Source organism: Mustela putorius, unplaced genomic scaffold (assembly GCF_011764305.1).
Source record: "Mustela putorius furo isolate JIRA1106 unplaced genomic scaffold, ASM1176430v1.1 tig00000788_pilon_pilon_pilon, whole genome shotgun sequence".
NCBI classification, from domain to species: Eukaryota; Metazoa; Chordata; class Mammalia; order Carnivora; family Mustelidae; genus Mustela; species Mustela putorius.
Window position 1 is genome coordinate 1,602,356 of NW_025421481.1, and position 22,599 is coordinate 1,624,954.

Here is a 22,599-nt window from a genome sequence, read left to right on the forward strand (position 1 = left end):
AATCTGCCAGAATACAATCTTTTTTGGTTGTGATCCCAGAATATTCACCATAGAAATACTGACCTGATTGATTTTGAAATTAAACATTTTTGGCTTATTTTTAAAAATAAATATTTAGGACCATACACTACTTTTTAAAATTTTGAAGCTAAATGTCCATGTTAGTTCTAGTTGTATTATTAAAAGGAATGTTGGGGCACCTGGGTGGCTCATTTGGTTAAGTGTCTGCCTTCGGCTCAGGTCATGATCCTGGGGTCCTGGGATCGAACCCCACATCGGGCTCCCTGCTCAGTGGGGAGCCTGCTTCTCTCTCTCTCTCTCGCTCTCTCTCTTTTCCTGCTCCTCCCTCTCTCACTCAAGTAAGTAAATAAAATAGAAATAAATAAATAAAAGGAATTAGACCATCGTTGGTCTAATGATGGTCTCATAAAAGAGACCATCATTGGGTATCTTAAAAAAAGAGAGAGAGAAAGAGACAGAGTGGAATTTATTGCTCACTGTTGTAAGGGATCAGGCAGCTCTCTCCAGCCTGGCAAACTGCCGATCTTACATAGAAGTTTAGGGGAACTGTGGAGCTATGGGATTGGCAGATTTTCAAAGGCACGAGTGGGTTGACACCATCTGTAGAAGTATGGTTACTTGGGTGTGACTAATGTTGTTTGGTTTGTCCCCAAGCCGTATGTGTCTTGGACTGAATTTGTTCCTCATGGGCTGCTGCAGAAGTAAGGATGGTCATTGACAGGCTGGCTTTTAAGGTGTGTTCAGTAATGTAAGTTGTTTGTTGATTGAATGGATTCAAAACCAGTTCCGATGGCTCTTGGTTACATGGCTAAAGAGTCACCAGTGTTTTCCTGAGAGTGCGTGAACTTTCTAAATCCCCAGTCTCTGTTTTTGCTCTTCACTCAGTCTAAGCTGCAGGAGATCATTAGGGACCTTCACCTATGTTGCTGGTTCTTCTGGAAGATGAGGTTTCATTTGTGAAGATCTGATGTCTTTTTTTTTTTCCTTTGAGTCATTTGCTGAAACATCTGCTGGCACAGTGGCTGTCGAAGAATTTGAGGTGCTTGACAATAAACATCAGAGGATTGTGAGGCAAACGAGAATGATGAGAAGTATTAGAAGAAGGGACTCCAGTATAGGTCACTAGCATAAGCTAAGATTTTTTAGATGTGACCCAGATAAGAAGTCTTAAGCATTCCTTAGGTAGCCAGATTGTCTTTTCATTTTTTCTTTTTTTTTTTTTTAAGATTTTATTTACTTATTTGAAAGAGATCACAAGTAGGCAGAGAAGCAGGCAGAGAGGGGGAAGCAGGCTCCCCGCTGAGCAGAGAGCCTGATGCGGGGCTTGATCCCAAGAGCCAAAGGCAGAGGCTTTACCCACTGAACCACCCAGGTGCCCCTAGATTGCCTTTTCTTCAGCTCAGATAGAGATTGCTTTATTTCATCTGTAATGTTGGTCAGGTATAGGTAACATGAGTGTTACTAGTGGTTTTGGTTGGCCCCAAGAAAGTCTAAAACCATTCCGTTAGCTATCGCTCCAACTGTTATTTTGATAGTCTTGTGTGGAAGCCGTCTACTTTGTATGGTCATCTCTGTGCAACTGTTATTTTGATAGTCTTGTGTGGAAGCCGTCTACTTTGTATGGTCATCTCTGTTCGGAGAATCTTGTGTTGATAGTTTTCCGTGAATCATCTGTTTCTGGAGGTTCTCTGTAGAACCTGTTTTAGGTTCTTGACTGGTATTACTGTCCAGCTCTACTAAGGCCCCTTCTACCTTTTTTTCCAAGGGATTTTCTAGTTGAGACTTACTATGTTTGGTTTTGTTTTCTAGTTGAGTCTATATTATGTTTGGTTTTGTTTTTAGTTCAATAATGGGCATTTCTTTCAGACAAGGTTGTACTTGAATGGAGACCAGGGATGATGTCAGTCAGCATTGTAGACTCAGCATCAGCCCCTGCCTGTTCGAGTAAATAATTCTCAAAGAAGTATCCAGCTTTATAGTATTCTCCGATTATTTTAGGCGTTTCAGTCATGTTTCTTCACGCAGATTCTGATCTCATTGAAAGCAATAACTGTGTTGTATTCTTTTCTTAATGAAGCTTATCACAGTGTTTTCTGTGTTAGGTATAAATAAATATTTGTTAAATTGGATTCAAGGTGTGCTGAGTGTACTTTGAATATCTGGGCAAATACTGACACGGTTCCTCATTGTCTGAGTAGAAGAAGCCAGAGCCAAAGAGATACATAACATATTGTTACATTTACACTAAATACAGATAAAGGCACAAAGAACAACAATAACAAAAGTAAATGAAGTTTGATAACTACCTTGTGTCAGAATAATACCTGAGGCAAAGTAACGAACAATAGCTTGTGGCTTCAAATTCAAAAACCATTTGGTGAGTGATCGGGAACCTTCTCTTCTCGCTGGGATTTGATGAGCCACTGTTCTTGGATACCTTACTTACAAGAAGAATAAGAACTAATATTTATTAAGTGCCTATTAGCTGCCAGACATTTTATCCTTAGTTCACGCAATCCTTTTAGCAGTCCTCTGAGATGTGCGTAGTCTTCCCTACTTTCCAAGTGCCAAATCTTAGAGACTGAAAGCTTAAAAAATTTACGGGGAGTCACAGAAGCAGTTAAGTAATAGCTAAAGCTTGAACTTAGATCTGTACTACTCCAAAGTCTTTTTCTCTTCTACTCCCTCACAAGATAAGTAAAAGGACTGAGAATTTAACCTGGTAATCTCATTATTTATTAGTAGAGGATGACAGAAAACGGTCCTCTACTCTAGGGCAGGGATCAGCAAACTTTTTCTGGAAAAGGCCAGATAGTCAACATTTTAGGCCTTGCAGGCCACATGGTCTCTGTCACAAGTACTCAACTCTGCTGTGACAACACAGCATAGACACTGCGCAAATAAATGTAAATAAATAAATAAATACAAATCACATGGCCGGGTCCCAGCAAGGCTTTATTATGGACACTGGAGATTAAATTTCTTATAATGTTTGTGTGTCACAAAATACTAATCTCCCTTTAATTATTTTTAACTACTTAAAAATATCAAAACCATTCTTAGCCTGTGGGCCATACAGGTGGCAGGCCAGATTTGGCCTGTAGACTGTAGTTTGCGGACGCCTGCTATAGGCTGTTGCTGCAAAGAAAACTCTTCGGAGTCCTTCTATATATTTTTTTAATTTATTATTTTAAAAAATTCGTTTCAGAGGCAGAATTTAGTGATTCATCCATTGCATGTAACCTGCAGTACTCATTCCATCAAGTGCCCTCCGTAAGGCCCATCCCCCAGTTACCCCATCCCCTACCCACCTCCCCTCCAGCGACCCTCAGTTTCCTAGAGTTCGGCATCTTATATGGTTTGCCTCCCTCTTAGTTTTCATCTTATTTTATTTTTCCTTCCCTTCCCCTGTACTCATCTATTTTGTTTCTTAAATTCCACATTATGAGCAAAATCATATGGTATTTATCTTTCTTTGGCTGACTCATTTTGCTTAGCATAATATCCTGTAGTTCCATCCACATTGTTGCAAATGGCAAGATTTCGTTCTTTTTCTTGGCTGAGTAGTGGTCCATTACACACACATACACACACACACACACACACACCCCACATATCTTCTTTATCCATTCATCTTTCAGTAGACATCTGGGCTCTTTTCATAGTTTGGCTATTGTGGACATTGCTGCTATAAATATTGGGTGCAGGTGTCCCTTCAAATTACTATGTTTGTGTCCTGTGGATAAATACCTAGTAGTACAGTTGCTGGGTTATAGGGTAGCTCTATTTTTAACTTTTTGAGGAACCTCCATACTGTTTCCAGAGTGGCTGCACCAGCTTGCGTTCCCACCAACAGTGTAGGAGGGTTCCCCCTTCTCCACATCCTCTCCAACATCTGTCATTTCCTGACTTGTTAATTTTAGCCATTCTGACAGGTGCGAGGTGGTATCTCATTGTGGTTTTGATTTGTATTTTCCTGATGCTGAAAGACGTTGAGCATTTTTTCATTTGTCTGTTGGCCATTTGTATGTCTTCTTTGAAGAAACGTCTATTTATGTCTTCTGCCCATTTCTTGACTGGATTTTTTGTGTTTTGAGTGTTGAGTTTGTTCTTCATAGATTTTTGGATATAGCCCTGGATCAGATAAGACATTTGGAAATATCTTCCCCCATTCCATAGGTTGCCTTTTGGTTTTGTTGACTGTTCTCTTTGCTATGCAGAAGCTTTTGATCTTGATGAAGTCTCAATAGTTCACTTTTGCTTTTGTTTCTCTTGCCTCTGGAGACCTGTCTAGCAAGAAGTTGTGGCCAGGGTCAAAGAGGTTGCTGCCTGTGTTCTCCTCTGGGATTTTGATGGATTCCTGTCTCACATTGAGTTCTTTCATCCATTTTGAGTTTATTTTTCTGTATGGTGTAAGAAAATGGTCCAGTTCAAGTCTTGTCTGTTTTTAAAGGTGGGCTGGCTTACAGAGTTGTAAGAGTTCTTTATATATTCTTGGTACAAGTCCTTTGTTATATACATGCTTTGAAAATATTATCAGTCTATACATTGCTTCTTCATTTTCTTAACCATATATTTTAACAGCAGAGGTTTCAATTTTAATAAAGTCAGTTTATCATTTTTTTTTTTCATTATGACTAGTGCTTTTCTTTGTCCTAAGAAACCATTGTCTATGCCTGGCTTATGAAGGGTTTCTCCTGTTCCAGAAGATTATGGTTTTAGCTCTTTTTGTTGTCTCTGATCCATTTTGAATTAATTTTTGTGAATGACAGATTAAGGTTCATATTTTTCCTTATGAATACCCATCTGTTCCAGCACCATTTATTGGGAAAACTATCCTTACCCACCTTGAATGACCTTCATGTCTTTGTCAAAATCAGTTTATGTGTATGTGGGTCTGTTTCTGAATTTTATTCCATTCCACTGATGTGTATGTCTATTCTTATGCAACTGTTTTCTTTTGAGCCTTCACATGTTTTTTTAAATTTTAGTCTCAAAAGAAATCATGTGTCATTCTTCTTAATTGCAAAGTCTCTTCTTTATGTGGGTCTCAGTTCATTTATAGGAGTGTTTATGTTTTTACAGCTACGGATATGCCAAGTAACCAAAACTAATGTAGATGTTTTTCTCTGTGATTCCTGCCAAATCAATATCCTTTTATTCTCTGCTCTTAACATAGAGTTCTCACTGTGCTAGGATTTCAACAGCAGCGATAATTATATTTATGAATCTCTAAGTGATACTGTATCTCTAACCTTTCGGAAGTCCAAGTGGATTATGTCTGGGTTTCCATGCTTGTCACTTGTCATGGCTGCTTTTTTTAAGAGGTGAATTAGATTAATTATGAATGTTCCTTCCTTTTGTACTCCCGACTCTAATTCCCTGCTTTTCTCCATATTCTGTCTCTAACCAATAACTTAAAGAGACCTTTCTGTATCAAGAAAAGATTGATTTTCAAATCTCTGCCATTTCTTTGCCTCTTCCTTTTATTTCCTCCAATTAAAATGAGTTGTCTTCTTTTCAGGGCTTACCTTCCTTATGTCAAAGAAGTTCATTTTACCTGCACCTTTTTTTTTTTTTAAACCTTACCTACCTTTAAAATGTTTTCTAGGCAGTCCCGTGTTCTGGCAATATTTCTTACTCGGTTCCTGTAGATTTCAAAGTTAGCCTTTTTAAATCTGTTTTTTGAGACCATATGTCATCTAGTAAAGTGAAAAAAAAAAGATTTCTCTGCTGAGCTTAGGCAAGAAGTGGTCATCGTTTTGGTCATCGTTTCATGGGCATTTTTGTTTTTAAAGATTTTTTTTTTTTTTTAATTTGAAAGAGAGAGAGGGAGAGAGAGTATGAGAAGGGAAGGGTTGGAAGGAGAAGCCTCATGGGCATTTTTGTTCTAGTTTGGGCTTTGTTTCGTATCATAAAGCAACATACACTCATCGTGGTAAAATTGCCAATAATCCCCACACTCAAAGACCACCTCCACAAATATTTTGGTGTGCTATTAAAAAAATATTTTTAAAAAGAAGATTTCTCGGGGCGCCTGGGTGGCTCAGTGGGTTAAGCCGCTGCCTTCAGCTCAGGTCATGATCTCAGGGTCCTGGGATCGAGTCCCGCATCGGGCTCTCTGCTCAGCAGGGAGCCTGCTTCCTTCTCTCTCTCTCTGCCTGCCTCTCAGTGTACTTGTGATTTCTCTCTGTCAAATAAATAAATAAAATCTTTTAAAAAAAAAAGATGATTTCTCAAATTTATAATACATATATTGGAAAGACATACAATAAATGGTTTTAAATGAATGAATATTCTTTTTCTTTTCTTTTCCTTTTTTTTTTTTTTCAGTGAAATGTTTTACTAGGCAACCTGCAGAAAGTCCTCCTACCTGAAAGGGAGATGGTAGATCTCTCTGCTACCATAGCAGGGCAATCTTGGGCTTTGGGCCAAGGGTGAAGGAGGAGCACCTAAGTTGCTAAGGGCCTGGTTTCTGCCTGCTGCATCTTTTCCTTAATATTCTGAGGATACTAGCAGCATTAAAGTAATTTAACTCAGTAGGAAAAAAATCAATAAACGTTCATTTCCTATGGCTATTTACATGTTTTATTTCTATCTTTTTTCCCCTTTTTAGAGACTAAAAAACATCTTATTTTGCCCCCCCCTTTTTTAATTTTCAGGTTGTCATTTCCTAGTGTGAAGTGACATTAATTATCACTGGCTCTTTGCATGATTGGAACAGAATGACTTGGTCAGACGAGGGAGCAAGCAATGGTGGGATTAAATGGGCCAGGGTTCATGAACACCCAGCCCCCCAATTTTTTTTAATTTTAATTATTATATTAAATGTTGATTAGATGAACAATGACATGTACAAGGTATGAAGAAGAATAATTCAGTGAATACCAGGACACTCACTAGTCAGTTTAAGAAGTAAAACACTACCAGTATCCTAGTATATGTACCTTTTAAAGAGACACATTCTAAAAGTTTCTTTTGGATAGAAGATCTTCGCCATTTTTGTGCCGTGGACTCTGTGGGAGTATTACGGGCTCCGTCTCAAAATAAGGTCTATCCATTTCCCACCTTCCTCCACCTGCCACCTTACAAAAATAGTTCAGACCAAAGAAAAGTTGCTTTTATTTAAATATCAGGAGTAGATTGAATTCCTGTTGACTGATAATCCTAAATTCTCCTGAGCAAACGTTTATATATTCGATTTTAATGAGTAGGGTTTCTAGTCTGGGAACTGGATCAGGGAAGCATATTTTGAGACGGGAAATAAATTCAGCCTTTGTAAGTTAGGGGTTTGGAAGAACCGTACTAATTTGCTATTCCTCGTGTTTATTTGCATCATATTTCTAAGCCTTCCTTCCCTGAAGAATCATCTTTCTTTACACAATACACAAGGCCATTACTTGCATTCAGGGCATTGAGGGAAGGCTAGTACGTGGGAATGTTGATTTTAGCTCAAAGAAGGAGTTGGCCAAGAGAATCAATATCGTCCAAAGCAAATATATATTTTTGTACTTTGGACATTTATTTAAATCCCAAGCAATACATCTAGAACATGCAGAGTAGGCTACAAAGTTGCCTTTTCAGAAGGTATATTTACCCAAAGAATTTATGCATATTTCATAAAAAACAAACATGATGTAAAAACAGTCTACCTTTGGTTTGATTTCAATGTGTTTTTACAGTGAAAAGCATGCATTCCTTAGATAATCATCTAGTTTTTTTAAAAAATAAAATGTTGCATTAAGAAGTATGTGATATTTATTGTGATTTTAATAATTCACAACACAGTGTTCCAAAGAAACACTGAAATCCTTTCTTAACTTGTAAAAATAATTAATAAATTGAAATCCTGAGTGAACTTTTAAGTCACCCTAATACCTTTAAAAAGAAATTGCATGGGAAGGGAACTTAAATCCAATTAACAGAGTCAGAATGTGGGAGGAGGTTGCAGTGGATGGGAATAGTGAGGCAAGCTATTGCTGTGTAGTTCATGACAACAAATTTCTTACCTTTGTACTGCAGAGCTAGAACAGACTATGAAGACATTTATTTTAAAGAAGCCTAAACTGGGGCGCCTGGGTGGCTCAGTGGGTTAAAGCCTCTGCCTTGGGCTCAGGTCATTAACCCAGGGTCTTGGGATCGAGCCCACATCTTGCTCTCTGCTCGGCGTGGAGCCTGCTTCCTCCTCTGTCTATCTCTGTCTGCGTGCCCCTCTGCCTACTTGTGATCTCTGTCAAATAAATAAATAAAATCTTAAAAAAAAAAAAAAGCCTAAACTAAGGATCAGAGAGAGAAAAGTTACATGGTTAGTGAGTGTTAGAAACCAGTGTTCACACTTCCATTCCAATAAGCTTTGTTTTTTAAAGATTTTATATATTTGAGAGAGAGAGAGACAGAGCTAGCATGAGTGGGGGAGGAGAAGAGGGAGAAGGAGAATCCCAAACCGACTCCCCGCGGAGCAGAGAGCCCCACATGGGGCTCCATCCCAGGATCCTGAGATCATGCCCTGAACGGAAGCCAAGAGTCAGCTGCTCAACCAAATGAGCCACCCAGGCATCCCCCAACAACCTTTGAAATAAAGATCATAGATTCAGCATAATAGCCAAGGAACAGTGAGGGTGGCATCAATAGTTATTGAGCACTGACTGTGTGCAGACGCTTGCTTACCCTTTATACATACACTTTAATTCCTGCAACCCGCCCATGAGTTAAGTAATGGATTTCTCATTGTGAAGGTGAGGAAGGCTTGACGCTTTATTTCCTTGTTGACAGTAACACGATCGTTCATCAGTAGAACCCGTTCAGCAACACACATTTGTTTCCACCTTATCGTGGATAAGTGTTTTGCTAGAAGTCAAGAGACTCAAGTAGAAAGATGACATCATTTTCTTTCTCCTTCCAGAGATTTCTACATGAGATCCCTGGAACGTAACGTGTCAGATGTTCATGTTAGAGCAGTAGCTTTCGAATGTTTTTGACCCCAACACTCAGTAAGATGCATGTTTAGGGGGTAATTGGGTGGCTCAGTCACCCAATTAAGCTGACTCTTGATTTTGGCTCAAGTCATGATCTCAGAGTCGTGAGATGGAGTGAGCCCCGTGTTGGGCTCCACACTGGGCATGGAGCCTGCTTAAGATTCTCTCTCTACCTCTCCTTCTCCCTTCCCTTCTCTTAAACAAACAAACAAACAAACAAAAACAAGAAAGAAAAGAAATACGTTTATACTGAAACTAATGCACACATATATAAATAAAACATATAAACGTATAATTTCATAGCTGAAACAAAATTTGTACAAAATACCCTTATTAGCATGCTAATACTTTTTATTCTAACCCATTGTATTCTATTTTATTCTAGTTCATTTCTTAAAGGACCAGTTACATTAAATTGAGTTCATAGCTCGTTCATGGGTCACATATTGAAAAAAGATATGTTACATCTTTTAAAAAGTTCTTTTACGTGTGTGTGTAAAAAACTACATACTATTGGTCCTCCAGAGCAACTCTAGCTACTTCTGTTATTTTATCTCTATGTTGTACTTGGATTGCTAATTCTGCTTTCTTAATTTAAGAAATTATCTATTCCTCCTAATATAGGAAGGCTCAATTTTTATTTAATGAATAAGTATTGTTTATATTCTATGACTATAAATATCATTTATCCCAGAGCCAAGTCATGCATTATAATTATATTTTCTTTCTTTCTTTTTTTAACATATATATATATATATTTTTTTTTTTAATTTCTCTCTCTCTTTCTCTCTCTCTCTTTTTTTCCCCCTGGTCATAATTGCCCTATTTTTTTCACTGGCATCATTTCCTGTATACCAGTCCTTAATTTTTTCCCCGGTGTCCCATCACAGCTGTCACACATCTATACTTAGTTTTTTGCCCTCCAGACTCTGTTATATCAGATAATTTGCCATTGGCCTTGATCGTGGAGACCTCATTTCCAGTGTGCTCCCTTTACCTGCTGCGTCTAGACTCTGGCTCCCCAGCCCCGTGCACAGCGCTCATCCCGGAGCCGCCTTCCCTCACTGCTCTCCTCGGCTGGCTCTTCTTTTTCCCCATCCCCCTTCCTCGCTCCCTCGGTTCTCCCCTCATTTTGTGCCAACACATTTTCAAGAAAGTTCCAAAGAAAGAGAGCCTGGGAGAAAACTTCCTGAGTGCATGCATGTCTTAAAATGCTGTCCTTGACCCTCAGCACTTGGGTGAAAATTGACTGGGTACAGGATTAGAGATTAGAAATACCTTTCTCTCAAGATTTTGAAGGCGTTGCTTGTCTCCAGTGCTGCTGTTGGGAAAGTCAGGTTCTTGTTCCTTCGTTTAGGACCTGTTATTTATTTATTTATTTATTTAAAAGATTTTATTTATTTATTTGACAGACAGAGATCACAAGGAGGCAGAGAGGCAGGCAGAGAGAGAGGGGAGAAAGCAGGCTCCCTGCTGAGCAGAGAGCCTGATGCGGGGCTCGACCCCAGGACCCTGGGATCATGACCTGAGCCGAAGGCAGAGGCTTTAACCCACTGAGCCACCCAGGCACCCCGAACCTGTTATTTATTTATTAATTTTTTTTTTTTAGATTTGAGAGAGAGAGAGTGCACACTCTAAGTGCACACAGCGGGGTGGGCAGAGGGAGAAGCAGACTCCCTGCGGAGCAGGAAGCCCAGTGCGGATGCAGGCTCCATTCCAGGACCTGGGATCATGAACTGAGACATCCAAGTGCTACTATTTTTTTAATCATAACAAATATTTATTATTTTCTTTCTATGTGGCCTGTACTGTTGTAAGTATTCTGCACTGTGTCATCTATGAGATAGGGATGATTTCCTGTATTTCACAGGGAGGAGACGGAGGCGTGGAGAGTGTGGGTAGCTTGGAGGAGAGAAGGCTGTGGACTGAGCGCCCTCCTGTCGGAGGCCCGGGGGTCGGCCACTTAACTGGGAGCCCTCCGAATTTGAACATCTGATGTCCTCTCTCGGGGGGAGACACTCCTGCCTGCCATTGGAACAAAGCAAGGGTCTAAAGGAATCACGTTGTTAACTATGCAGACTTCCAATTAATCCTTGTTCTTCAAACTTTATAGTTCCTAGTACTTGTGAGTCCTGTGACTTTCCCCTTCAGTTTCTCTAGAAAATGTCTCTATTTTCTGAGCTGGGGAGAACAGCTACAGGAATCATGAAAGAATTAGATTTTGGCCTACTCCACACACAGACATTTAAGTACCCTTTTGGCATTAGCCCCAGCACCACGTGGTCCTAACAAGTCTGGACCTTCCACGGATTGGACGGGACACACCAACTTCCTCTCTGGGGTGTCCCCCTGAGTAGGCGTTCTAAGAGGTGGCTCCGGCAGCCCAGGTCAGTGACTTACCGCTGCCCTGGCTGCTCCCATTTTTTAAATTATAAATTCTAATGTGCAGGAAGTTACAGGAGGTAAAATAGCCCTGTATTTACTACCCGGCTTTATCAACCCTTAACAAATTATTTAAGCAGCTGCTTCAAAATGATCAATAAAAATGCATCATGTATACGGCTGGTGCCTCCTGCGTATCACTTCCTGGTCTCATTGGAATCCCTCCTGAGCCGTTATCTAAATTGGTGTGTATCACTGCCAAGCATGTTTCTCGAGCACTGCTACGGAATGAATCTGTAAATAACACATCGTATTGTCTTTCATATTCATAAGCCTTATTGGAATCATACTTCCCGTAGTCTCCTACTGCTTTCTGCTTTCCACCTTAGGCTTTTGAGACATAACTCCTCTTGATTCGTGGAGTTCTTTTTCATTTTGTTTTAGCTTCTCTGTAGCGTTCAGAGACCTAACGTTACCTAAGACCTGCATGACCTAAGAGTTAATTTATTCATTCCTTTGTCAATAGCCTTTTGAGGTTATCTCCAACTTCAGACTTCCAGGATGGCGGTGCAAGGAATGTCTTTGTGCATTTCTGAGAGCGTGCCTGCTGGAGTTTCCCAGCAGAGTTTCTGCAAGTCCCCCAAGAGATGGGTCCTCTCAATCCCTTGGGTAGCCACATGGGACCAGGATCAGTAGAATTTCCAGGCCGGTCTCCTTCAGCCACAAACAGTTTTATCCTTTTACCCATGTTGCAGAAGAAAAAGGGGGGAAAATCATGTTTCATGGGACTCCTGGGTGGCACAGTTGGTTAGGCGGCTGCCTTTGGCTCAGGTCATGATCCCAGCATCCTGAGATCGAGTCCCGCATTGGGCTCCTTGCTTGGCAGGGAGCCTGCTTCTCTCTCTGTCTCTGCCAGGGCTCCTGCTCTCGCTCACTCTCTCTCTCTCTTTGACAAATAAATCAATAAATCTTTTTTTTTTTTTTTAAATCATGTTTCTATGTGGAATTGGTGAATTGAAGAAATGCCCATCTTCAAATCTGACAGAGACTGCCGAGCTGGTCTGCAGACTGGTTGTGCTAATTTATGCTCCTGTTACCAATGTGGAGTTCTTTTTACCAACTGATGTTTAATAATGTGGGCTTTAGTGTTGGACTATAAAATGGGTTGGAGCCTGCCTCTGCCCACGAGCTGTGTGCCCTCCGTGTGATATCTGGCAGACTTCCTATACTTCACGTATGCCTTCGTGCCCTTTTATGTCAAAAAGGGGTAGTCATAGTCCATAGCATATTCTAGAGGTATTTTGAGGAGTAAATCAGTTCATGTGAACCTCTTTGAACACTGCCATCTCCCCATAAAAGGCCATTTTAGAAAAACAAGGTTCACTATTACTGTTGCTTAAAAATTGATTTTTGCCACTCAGAGGAATATGAAATGGAGTTTAATGTGGTTTAATTTGCATTCCCATATTATTAGTGAGGTAGAGCATCTTTTCATATGTTTATTAACACTTTCAATTTCCTTTTCCATTCTATTGGGTTGTTCCTTTTTCTTATGAGCCGTAGGAGTTCTCTGTATATTCTCTTTAAATATTCCAAATGCTAATTCTTTGTCGATTATATACAATGCAGAGCCCTTTTCCCCCCCAAGCTTGGGGCATGATTTCTAACTTTATATATGGTGTTTATTGAACCATGGAAATCTTTAATATAAACTAATGTTTTATGCATTTTACTTATGAAATCATCCTCCGCATCAAGGTCGTATAAAACTTCCCAGGTATTGCTTTTTTGTACCTGAGTCTTACGTAGAATTTATTTTGGGATATGCAGTACAGATGCTATTTTGTTTCTTTCTGTGTGAATAAGCATTTATCTCCTGGGGTCAGCACACCTTTTTCTGCAAAGGGCCAGAGAGTAAATATCTTGGGTTTTGTGGACCATATGGTCTTTGTCACAACTACATCGTTCTGTCATTGCAGTGCCAAGCAGGTCACTTAACCTCTCAGACTTGATTGCTCCAGAAGAACACTGGGGATAATAAGAGTGTCTCTTTCATGAGAATGTTGCGAGGATTATAGACTAAATAGACAGGAAGTAAATAAATGGGTAGAGTGGCGTTCCGATAAAATTTTACTTATAAAACTGGGCAGCAGGTTGAATTTGGCCCACAGGCTGTAGATTGCCAAATCCTGTTCTAGACAAATCTAATCCATTCAGTGCAGATGCTAGACAAGGAATTCCTAAGTTGGATGCCTATCATATATGTATGATAGTATATACTACATAAATTTACGTATATAAATATATGTGAACTTATCCTATATAAATATATATAATGCACATATTATACAGATTTATTTCTATTTCCTGCCAATCCCATAGAAATAACCTACCTTATTCTCTTCAAAACTGCTGTTTCCTTCTGCACATATCATTACTCACTCATAGCAGGTTTCTTTATTGAACCTCCATACATTCCAGGAATATAGAGTGTACTGCGGGACTTGGTCTGTTTATAGACAACCCAGATTGGTTTTTTGGAAACAGTTCTGTCTTCTGGTAACTTTTCTCCCATAGCCTAAAACTACCCTCTGAAGCTGCGTATTATAAACTAATATCTCCTGACACCATACCTTAAGTTTACATCTCCCACTCTCCCTACACAGGACAAACTGTTCTTGTTCTCATGGGATACTCCATGTCCCACTGATTCTCATGGATTCGGTCAAATAGCAAGGGCGTGCTTGGGGAGCCAGTCACTTTGCTAGACACTGGAGACCCAGGGGGAGCGAGTTCCTATGGAAATAAGGTATCCGGAACAGAACACACTGCCCAGATGTGGCCTGGCCCACCCGGAGCCCAGTGGATGGCGCTCTTTCTTGGTCTGTACATTATGCTTTTAATAATGTAACCTGAGTTCCTGCTGCTTTCTTACCTTTCTCTTTCTGCCCCCCACCCCAGACTGCGGCGGTTATTAACTATCTCAAAGTCAGTGTGGCAGACACGAGGTCCTTTTGGGTTTTCTTCAAATGAGAAAATTTAGGCTCAGAGTAGAAAGAAGCTTGCCCAAAGTCATACAGCTGATAAATGGAAGTCAAATCCATGTCTTATCTTTTCCAAGTTCTAATGTTCCATGCTTTCTCCACATATAACACAGGTTGTCCTGATGGAACTTTCTGTGATCCCAAAACAGTCTTTGCCAGGGAAACACTAAAGAAGAAACAGCCTCCTGCAAAAGAAAATGGGGCTTAAGATGCAGCCTCTCTCTCTGACAGGTGTCCAAAGACATGTAAAGTTTACTTCTTTGGAATGGGTACATGTCTGCCTCTGTTTAGACAAGCCAGTCTCGTCTCTGGCAAAGGTGTCAGAGCTAAGCACAGCACACAGAAGTTTAGAACTCAAGGCAGACACCTCACCTCCATGGCCAACGTGTCAGAACAGCAAAAGATAACAGCCCCTTCGTGTAGACCCTGGACCAGGGGTGGCCTCTCACGGTCTGGGAGGCCACAGACTGTCGCAGTAATGACTCTCTTCAGATCTACTTGTAGCAGGCATCTGGTGAAAGCTTACTGTGTGCCAGCGACTGATGATGTAGTCTGTTATTCTCACAGCATTCTCATGAAGTAGGTGCCCTTATTATCTCTAACGTTCACTTGGAGAAGGAGCATCTGAGAGGTTAAGTGACTTGCCTGCGGTTGGTGAGTGGGTGATGCAGGAGGGCTCACTGCCACGCCACTGTTCCTGCCAAGTTCTCAAAAACCAGGGAACATGGACCTTTCTAACCCCAAACCCCTTTTTAATACTAAAGGAGTTTAGAAATTAGAGGATCCTCCTACTCTATACATTCAAAGAAAAAAAAATATCGGATCCCCAAATTCAAAGCATTCTGATGGTCTTCATTTTCCCGATAGCCTAGAAAGTACTTAACATCTGTCACCATAGTATTTGAATCACCCTTTAAAATATCTGGATGCTGTGTCTGTATCTGTGCATCTGTGGAGACAGGTCATTCCTCATTGGACCCTTCTGGTGGTGGATCTTAGCATTGACGGGCATGTCCCCCTGACAGGCCACCCGTGGCCTTCTAATTAGTAAGTGAACGGTTGGTTCCCCATCGTCATTTCATTTGATACACCTGCAATAGGAGAATGTTACTCCTTATTTTAATTTTTATTTCCTTCCTTATAGGTCTTCCTTCTTCACAGGTTTATCATATAGAGAGAAGCTGAAACAGGCAGTGGTTTGGCCACTGTGTTAAATAGTAGGCTTACTGGGATTTGGGGGAAACTTGAAGAAAATGACAATGGTATATGGGAAAAGTGGAAGAAAAGTTATTAATTGCAGAGATACATGTCATTTTTTTCTTGTGAGAAGGAAAGCTTCCTGCCAGTTAAATATTTCTTCTTTTCAAGCGTGGTTCTTGACTTTGACATATGCTCTTCCTTTCAGAAAGCTGTGGTATAGACGTATGGCCCAGTGGGCCTTACGTTTACTGGGCCAGGAATGTCCCAGTCACAGGAATGATCTCTGGTGTTTTCTAGGTGTTTACCTTGCTGTGGATTGCTGACTGGATGGTCCGTCACTTCTGGAGGAAAGGGAAAGACCCGGATAGCTTCTCCATCCCCTATCTGACGGCATTGGGTGACCTGCTTGGGACAGCTCTTTTAGCCTTAAGTTTTCATTTTCTTTGGCTTATTGGAGATCGAGATGGGGACGTTGGAGACTAATAAATCCTACAAACTGTTCTCAAATCCCAACGAGGAAAACACAAGACAACCACTTATGACTCTTTTTCAAAAATCTTAAATCAATAGTTGACTTCTACCAGGGTAATCTTTAGTTGGCCCTGATTCAATTAAATGGCCTTAACATTTTTTTAAGGAATTTGTGTTAAAACCAGAATGAACAGTATTTGTGCTGCTTTTCGTAGAATAAATGGTAATTTGACATAGATGTAGACACACGCTCAAGCTCTGAAATTAATTAAATAGGAAAGAATATAAGATGTTTACAGTGAATAATTTAAAAATCACTGATGTAGCAGAAATGTAATTTATTATTGTTTAACTTAATAATGCCAGGTTTGAGGAAACTGAGTTCTCCTTCAGCCTGTCTTGTCTCAAAGATGTGTTGTCCTGCATATCCTACTATAAAATGAAAAGGACCAAAACCAAGCCTTTAATAGTTTTAACTATGCCCATCTCTCTGCTAGCTGAGGATAAATGATCAGCTATTAGCTCCCAACCTGACTTAAATATGTTCTGCTGAGCACAAGATAAACTTACTTTTCTCTGTGCCAGTGTGAATTTAACTTCAGCTCTGTAAGGTCTTGGCAGGCTAGCCTTGAAACACAGAACGACCTCGAGAGATCTTTAAAGAAAGCAGTGGGCCATATTTAACCATTGTTTCAGTGAAAGAATTTTGATCTTTCTAAGAAGACTGAATAGTCAAAACCAGAAGATAAACTGGGCTGCATTTATAGGGACAGGATGGTGTAAGAAATTGTGTGTGTGTGTGTGTGTGTGTGTGTGTGTGTATGTGTGTGTGTGAGAGAGAGAGAGAGAGAGAGAGAAGAACAGAGAGAAGGCAGAAGTGTTGGACAGAGAACAAAATCTTGGATGGTTAATAGCAAAGATTATAGTGCTATAGAAATACTAACTTTATGTAATTATTCTTAAACACATTTTATTGATATGCTTTTATCATTTGGTCTGCAAATTTTGCTACTCTCCAGGATTTACTATTTATTACCTGTATTGTAATTTTTTTTATGAAAAAAACTACCATTTAATATCACCATGATTTTATTGTAAGATTTCGAATGAGCAAGTGATCCATTTGCTCTTTTGAAGACATTTGTTGGAACATTTAGGCTTACTGTTTTAAGAGAGAAGTTGGTAGGTTACCTTAGTGGTTGGTCATCTCTGTACATATCACCTGTTTGCACAGGCTTATCTCTACTCTGTCATATACAGTGCTATGTTTCCTATATATTTTTCTAAAACTCTGACCTATATTCCTAATCTTGGCCAACGCTTTAGTTATTCAGTAGGTCAGCATTTTTATATCACATATTGTTCATTTAAAAAAATGCAGTAGAGTCTCTCAAGACCATCAGATATCTAATAATTGAACTGGTAAGGGGAAACATGTACATTAACGTTGATCATTATGGTTTAAGTTGGGAGTTAGGGTTAACATATAAATAGTATATTGTTTATAAACATAATGGGGGACGTATTCCTCTTACATTCTTTAAAATAAGGGGACTGTGGTATAGAGTTATATATTTTTGCTTATTTTAAAACTTTAATTATTCTACTCTTCTGCCTTATAATGAATCTTCCAAGGCAGAGAACTGAACTAATTATAGACTTTCTCCTTTGGAGAGTTATAATGTCAAATAGTGAACATTCTTTTAAAAGAAAGAACGATTAAGTCAATGAATATGTAGCTGCAAAGAGTTTTTTTTTTCTTTAAAAAAATCCATAAATAATTTCTTTGATTTTTATTGTAAAGCATTTGTAAATTACTTATTTACATTTGGGCTGTATGATTCATAAGCGTTTCTGTTTGCCGATAGATTTCTATCTTGATTTATAACATAAAAAAGTGTCCAGCAAACTACATTTTTAAAGCATTTACCATCATCTTTAGTGCATTACCTATTCTGAAACACACTCAAATACACTCTATTATATAGTACTCACAACGGCACCTGTGAACCAGATCAGGGAGAGATTCTTATCTGTATTTTGCGCCGGAAGAAACTGAAGTGCAGAGAAGTTACACTTCTAACGTTGCCTGGGTGTGAAAGTGCCGAAATCATGACTAAAATCTGGGTCTCTGGTCTCCTGAGCCAATTACTCTTTCTATGACCAACCCCCCCCCCCCAGGGGTGCCGAGAGTACCTAACTCATTAACTGACAGAAAATAGGCTGGAGCATCAGGATTTTCTAAAGTAGAATAGAATATTGCCACATCTTTTAGTGTTCAGACAAGGAAACCCCCATCTAATCTGTCTTAATGGTAAGTGTAGCCCAACTCTAAATTATTCATGTTCTAAGACCAAGGAAAACACAGATAAATGAAGACTTCAGAATAAAAACTAATGCCTAATTTCATTGAACATTTAGTGGCCACCACCTTCCCTGATTTAACATTTTCCATAGATGCTAATAAGTAACTAGCGTGGCTGATTTGAGTTCTGTCTCCTTTTTCTTTTACTACCCAACCTTCACTATAGCAACAAAAAGTCTAAAAGGCATGTGTGTCATAAGGAAAAATAAAGACATGGAAAAATCAGTTACCAATTAGCTCAGTTAATTTATAAAAGGGATATAGAGTCCTTTAATAAAAAGCTTTTGACGGGTTTTCTGAAAGCCTTTACATAAGTATGCAACTAATAAGAGACTTATTTACCCATGAAATAATTTATTATCAGGCTTATGTAATGTAAATGGACAGTATTTATTTTTATACAACATAAAAACTCCTCTCCAAATGTCTTCCTTTCACTAATTTATCAGATGCTTTATTTATATAGAGATCATCTTTTTCAGAACATATTTTTATTCTTGCTCACTAACCTTTTTTTTTTCCTTTAAAAAATAAAGTTTAGAAGCTGATACAATGGGAACTTATGGTCATGTCTCTTCTGGGAGACATCAAAAGTTTCCCCGTCATACACTATCAGTGATGTAGCCAAATGAACTACATTCTAAGAAGTCTTTCAGTCATCGGGCTTCCTTGCCTTACAATGTATCTGTGGTATCCTATACCCATTTATAATGGGCATCTGCTGTCTTTGAATTGTTGTAAACTCAAGAATAAAATGTAAGAAATACAGCCTTGTTGTACTTCTTGATAAACTAGAAGGACATCAAGCCTGTGTGGAACTCACCTAGAAGAGACTGGAGTGATCTGTCAGTATTTGTTGTAAGAAGTTTAATAAACCAGGCTCTGGCCACCTCTCCACCTCCAAACCATGGCTTTACCACTTCTCCACCATTGAACACTCCTCTCATTTTCAGCTTCCATTCCTAGGTCCACCAGTCCACGCACCTCCTTCAGACTCACCGGACAGCTCTGGTTAAACACAGCCCCTGCCTTGGCGGCACTCACGCAGCTGAATACGGCTCACAAAAGACACAGGACTGCTCAGACAGATCTTTGAATTTATAACCTCAGCCATCAGGTTAACCCGCACTGCCCAGCAGCCTGCGCTGTTTCTCCGATCACTTCATTCTCTGGAGCTCAGGCCTTTGTCTCCTATACTTTACTGAAAGTAGACCTGTCAAGGTCATCAAGAGTCCCCGGGTTGCCAAATCCAGCAATCAGTTCTCAGAATTCTCACCTTATTTGGCCTCTGTAAGTCTTTGAAGGTCTCCTTTCTCCTTGAAATGCTTTCTTCATTTAGCTTCCCCCCAAAAAACAAAAAACAAAAAAACCTTCTGCCTTCCGCTTTCTTTTCTACATCACTGAAAGCCCTGTGTCTGTCCTGCTGGTGGTTTTTCCTCAATCTCTACATTCTGGAATGGCCTACAGCTCAGTATTGATGACCTCTTCTGTATCTACTCTTTCTGGGTGACCACGCCCACCTCATTGTTTCAAATGCCATCTGTGGCCTTAGTCGCAGGCCCCTCCCGAGTTCCAGACCTGTATGTTCACACGACTGCTGGACAACTCCACGCGAACCATGATGAGGTATCTCAAACATGTGAACAACACTATCAGCCACTTAACCTAACTGACACATAAAGACCGCCATATCAAACGACGACAGAATACACGTTAAGGGGCTAATCCCCTTCATATATAAAGAGCTTCTATAAACCAGGAAGAGAGAACAACAATCCAATAGTAAAAAAGCCAAAGACATAATTCATTAAAAAAACAAATGCTCAATATCCAAACTAAAAGAAATGCTAATTAAAATCCTATTGAGGGGTGCCTGGTTGGCTCAGTTGGTTGCCCAATTCCATTTCTGCTCAGATCATGATCTCAGGGTCCTGGGATGGAGCCTCATGTCAGGTTCCATGCCCCATAGAGAGTCTGCTTGAAGATTCTCTCCCTCTGCCCTGCTTCCTGCTCTCTTTCTCTCTCAAATAATGAATCTAAAAAAAAAAAAAAAAAAAAAAAATCACAGCGAGATATCCTTTCTCATCTATCAAATTGACAAAAATTCAAAATCTAATAAAACATTCTCTTGGCCAGGCTGTAGGGAAACAGACAATATTGCTGGTAATAAATGATAGATTTACCATAATAAACTGATAACATCTCTGTAGAAGGGAATCTGGCCCATAGCTACCAAAATTATAGACACATTTATCATTTGATCCTGTAGTCCTACTATCACCATCATTAGACCCAGGCAAGTAAAGCCCCTGCCCTGGGCCCTCTACCACATGAAGTGGCTGGGAAACCAGCCAGCAGGCCACAGCCATGTCACTGCCTGTTTTTATAAATAAAGTTTTATTAGAATGCAGCCACGCCCATTTGTTTTCATACTGTTTCTGGCTACTTTCCCTCTATGGCAACAGAATAGAGGAGCTATGAAAGATATATAGCCTGCAAAGACTGAAGTATTTACTCTCTAACCCTTTATACACCAAAAAAGTTGACCCACCCTGCTTCAGAGTCAATTCCTCAAATTTTACTTTTGAGTCTCCCTCAGGTACCTGGGACTAGCCAGGATCAGCTGTGTCATCCAGGCAGGGCAGCCCAACCTGAAACTAGTCCTCGATGGGCTCTAGTTGCCAGAAGCACCTCACAGATTTATAAATCACTGCCCAATTCCTGGGACCATCCAGGGATGAAAATGGGCCCCCGTTCACATTTCTTCTCTTCAGGGTGAGCCCCTTGAATGGGGTCAACTAGATGCCCCAGCAAGTCAAGACAGTTTGCCTGTGGGGTAGTCCTAAGGCTCTAGGGCTGGGCCCAGTTCCAAGAAGGCAGCAGGGTGGACCGGTCATTCTCACTGGCTAGAATGACAGTGGGCTGCAGGAATGCTGCTGACATTGATTTGGAGCGACTGACACATCAGACAGGGGACAAGTTCAGAGCTCTGGGCCACTGAGGATCGGCTAACAGCTAACCCTTGGACTTGAGTCTCAGATCTCGTTTGTCAGCATTCTGACTATAGCATCACCTCTGGCCTAGAGCATTGAAGGGTGGCAGGGTGGTGGCAGGTGTCCTTTACCCTGTGTGCCCTCACCGTTTGCACCCAAGAGAGTCGCCCTAACTTCTTGGCTGTCTCTGTGCCACTTGTCATGCTGTCCTCTGGGGGTGGCTGCTCATTTCTCGGCTGATGGCTTTCAAGACCACTGCCCCACCACTGACCCTTCCAATTGATGTCCTGTCTTGCCTCCAGTTGATGTGCTGATGCCATGCTTCCCCAGATCAGTCTTAAATTGTACTGGACAAGGAACAGTCATTCATCATGTAGACGGTACCATTCTTCTCAACCTGCTTCTGGAGCCTCACTTAGCCTCCTCGCTGGTGATGGTGTGTGGAAGGCAGGCACTGCTAAAGAAATATTCAATGACACTTGCTAACAATGGTAAGGCAAACCTTACTCAGGCACCACTTCAACGGGATGTTATAGTGGGGGAGAGAGATGGGCTCAACTCTGAAAACAACATAGGCGAGTGGGGAGCCATAGCCACTCAGGAGCAGGGTGGGGGTCAGTGGGTGGAAAATCACTGAGAGGAAACATCAGGGGTGAGGGGCATTCTGCCTCAGTGGACCTAACAGGATTCTTGCGAAACGCAGCAGATCGATGTGATCAGACCTCATCACCTGGGGTGTGGTGGCAGATGAGGGGCCCAATCAGATATCAAAGTTGGATCAGATATTAAAGGTGAGGGGTTCTGGTTAAATGGACTTAGCAGGGTTCTTGTTAAAACTGGGTTTGGTAAGGAAGTGTGCAGATGGACCTAGGAGAAGTTTGGGGAGCCTGACCAGAGTTTGAATCTTTGGATGTGGTCAACACGGAAAGAAATCACATCTCAAATGCCATAACTACAGCCTAAACAATCAAGGGAAGCTTGGCCTAGAGCTTTGAAGGGTGGCAGGGTGGTGGCAGGTGTCCTTTACCCTGTGTGCCCTCACCGTTTGCACCCAAGAGAGTCGCCCTAACTTCTTGGCTGTCTTGGTTGAAAGATGTATTGTTCTACATTTATGCTCTAAAATTCCAATAAATTTAATGTGAGAAGAC

At 40.5% G+C, this 22,599-nt stretch overlaps 1 protein-coding gene across 8 annotated transcripts in view; it reads left to right on the top strand.

The window, feature by feature from the left end:
- Positions 1–19,226, top strand: part of SLC41A2 (solute carrier family 41 member 2) — a 126,170-nt gene extending 106,944 nt beyond the window's left edge. For all 8 annotated transcript variants that reach the window (XM_045084754.1, XM_045084753.1, XM_045084756.1 and 5 more), the window contains one exon: positions 15,920–19,226. In XM_045084754.1, the coding sequence (XP_044940689.1) occupies positions 15,920–16,105 (186 nt within the window). In that variant the 3' untranslated portion in view covers positions 16,106–19,226. The remainder of the gene's footprint in view (positions 1–15,919) is intronic.
- The last annotated feature ends 3,373 nt before the right edge of the window (positions 19,227–22,599 follow it).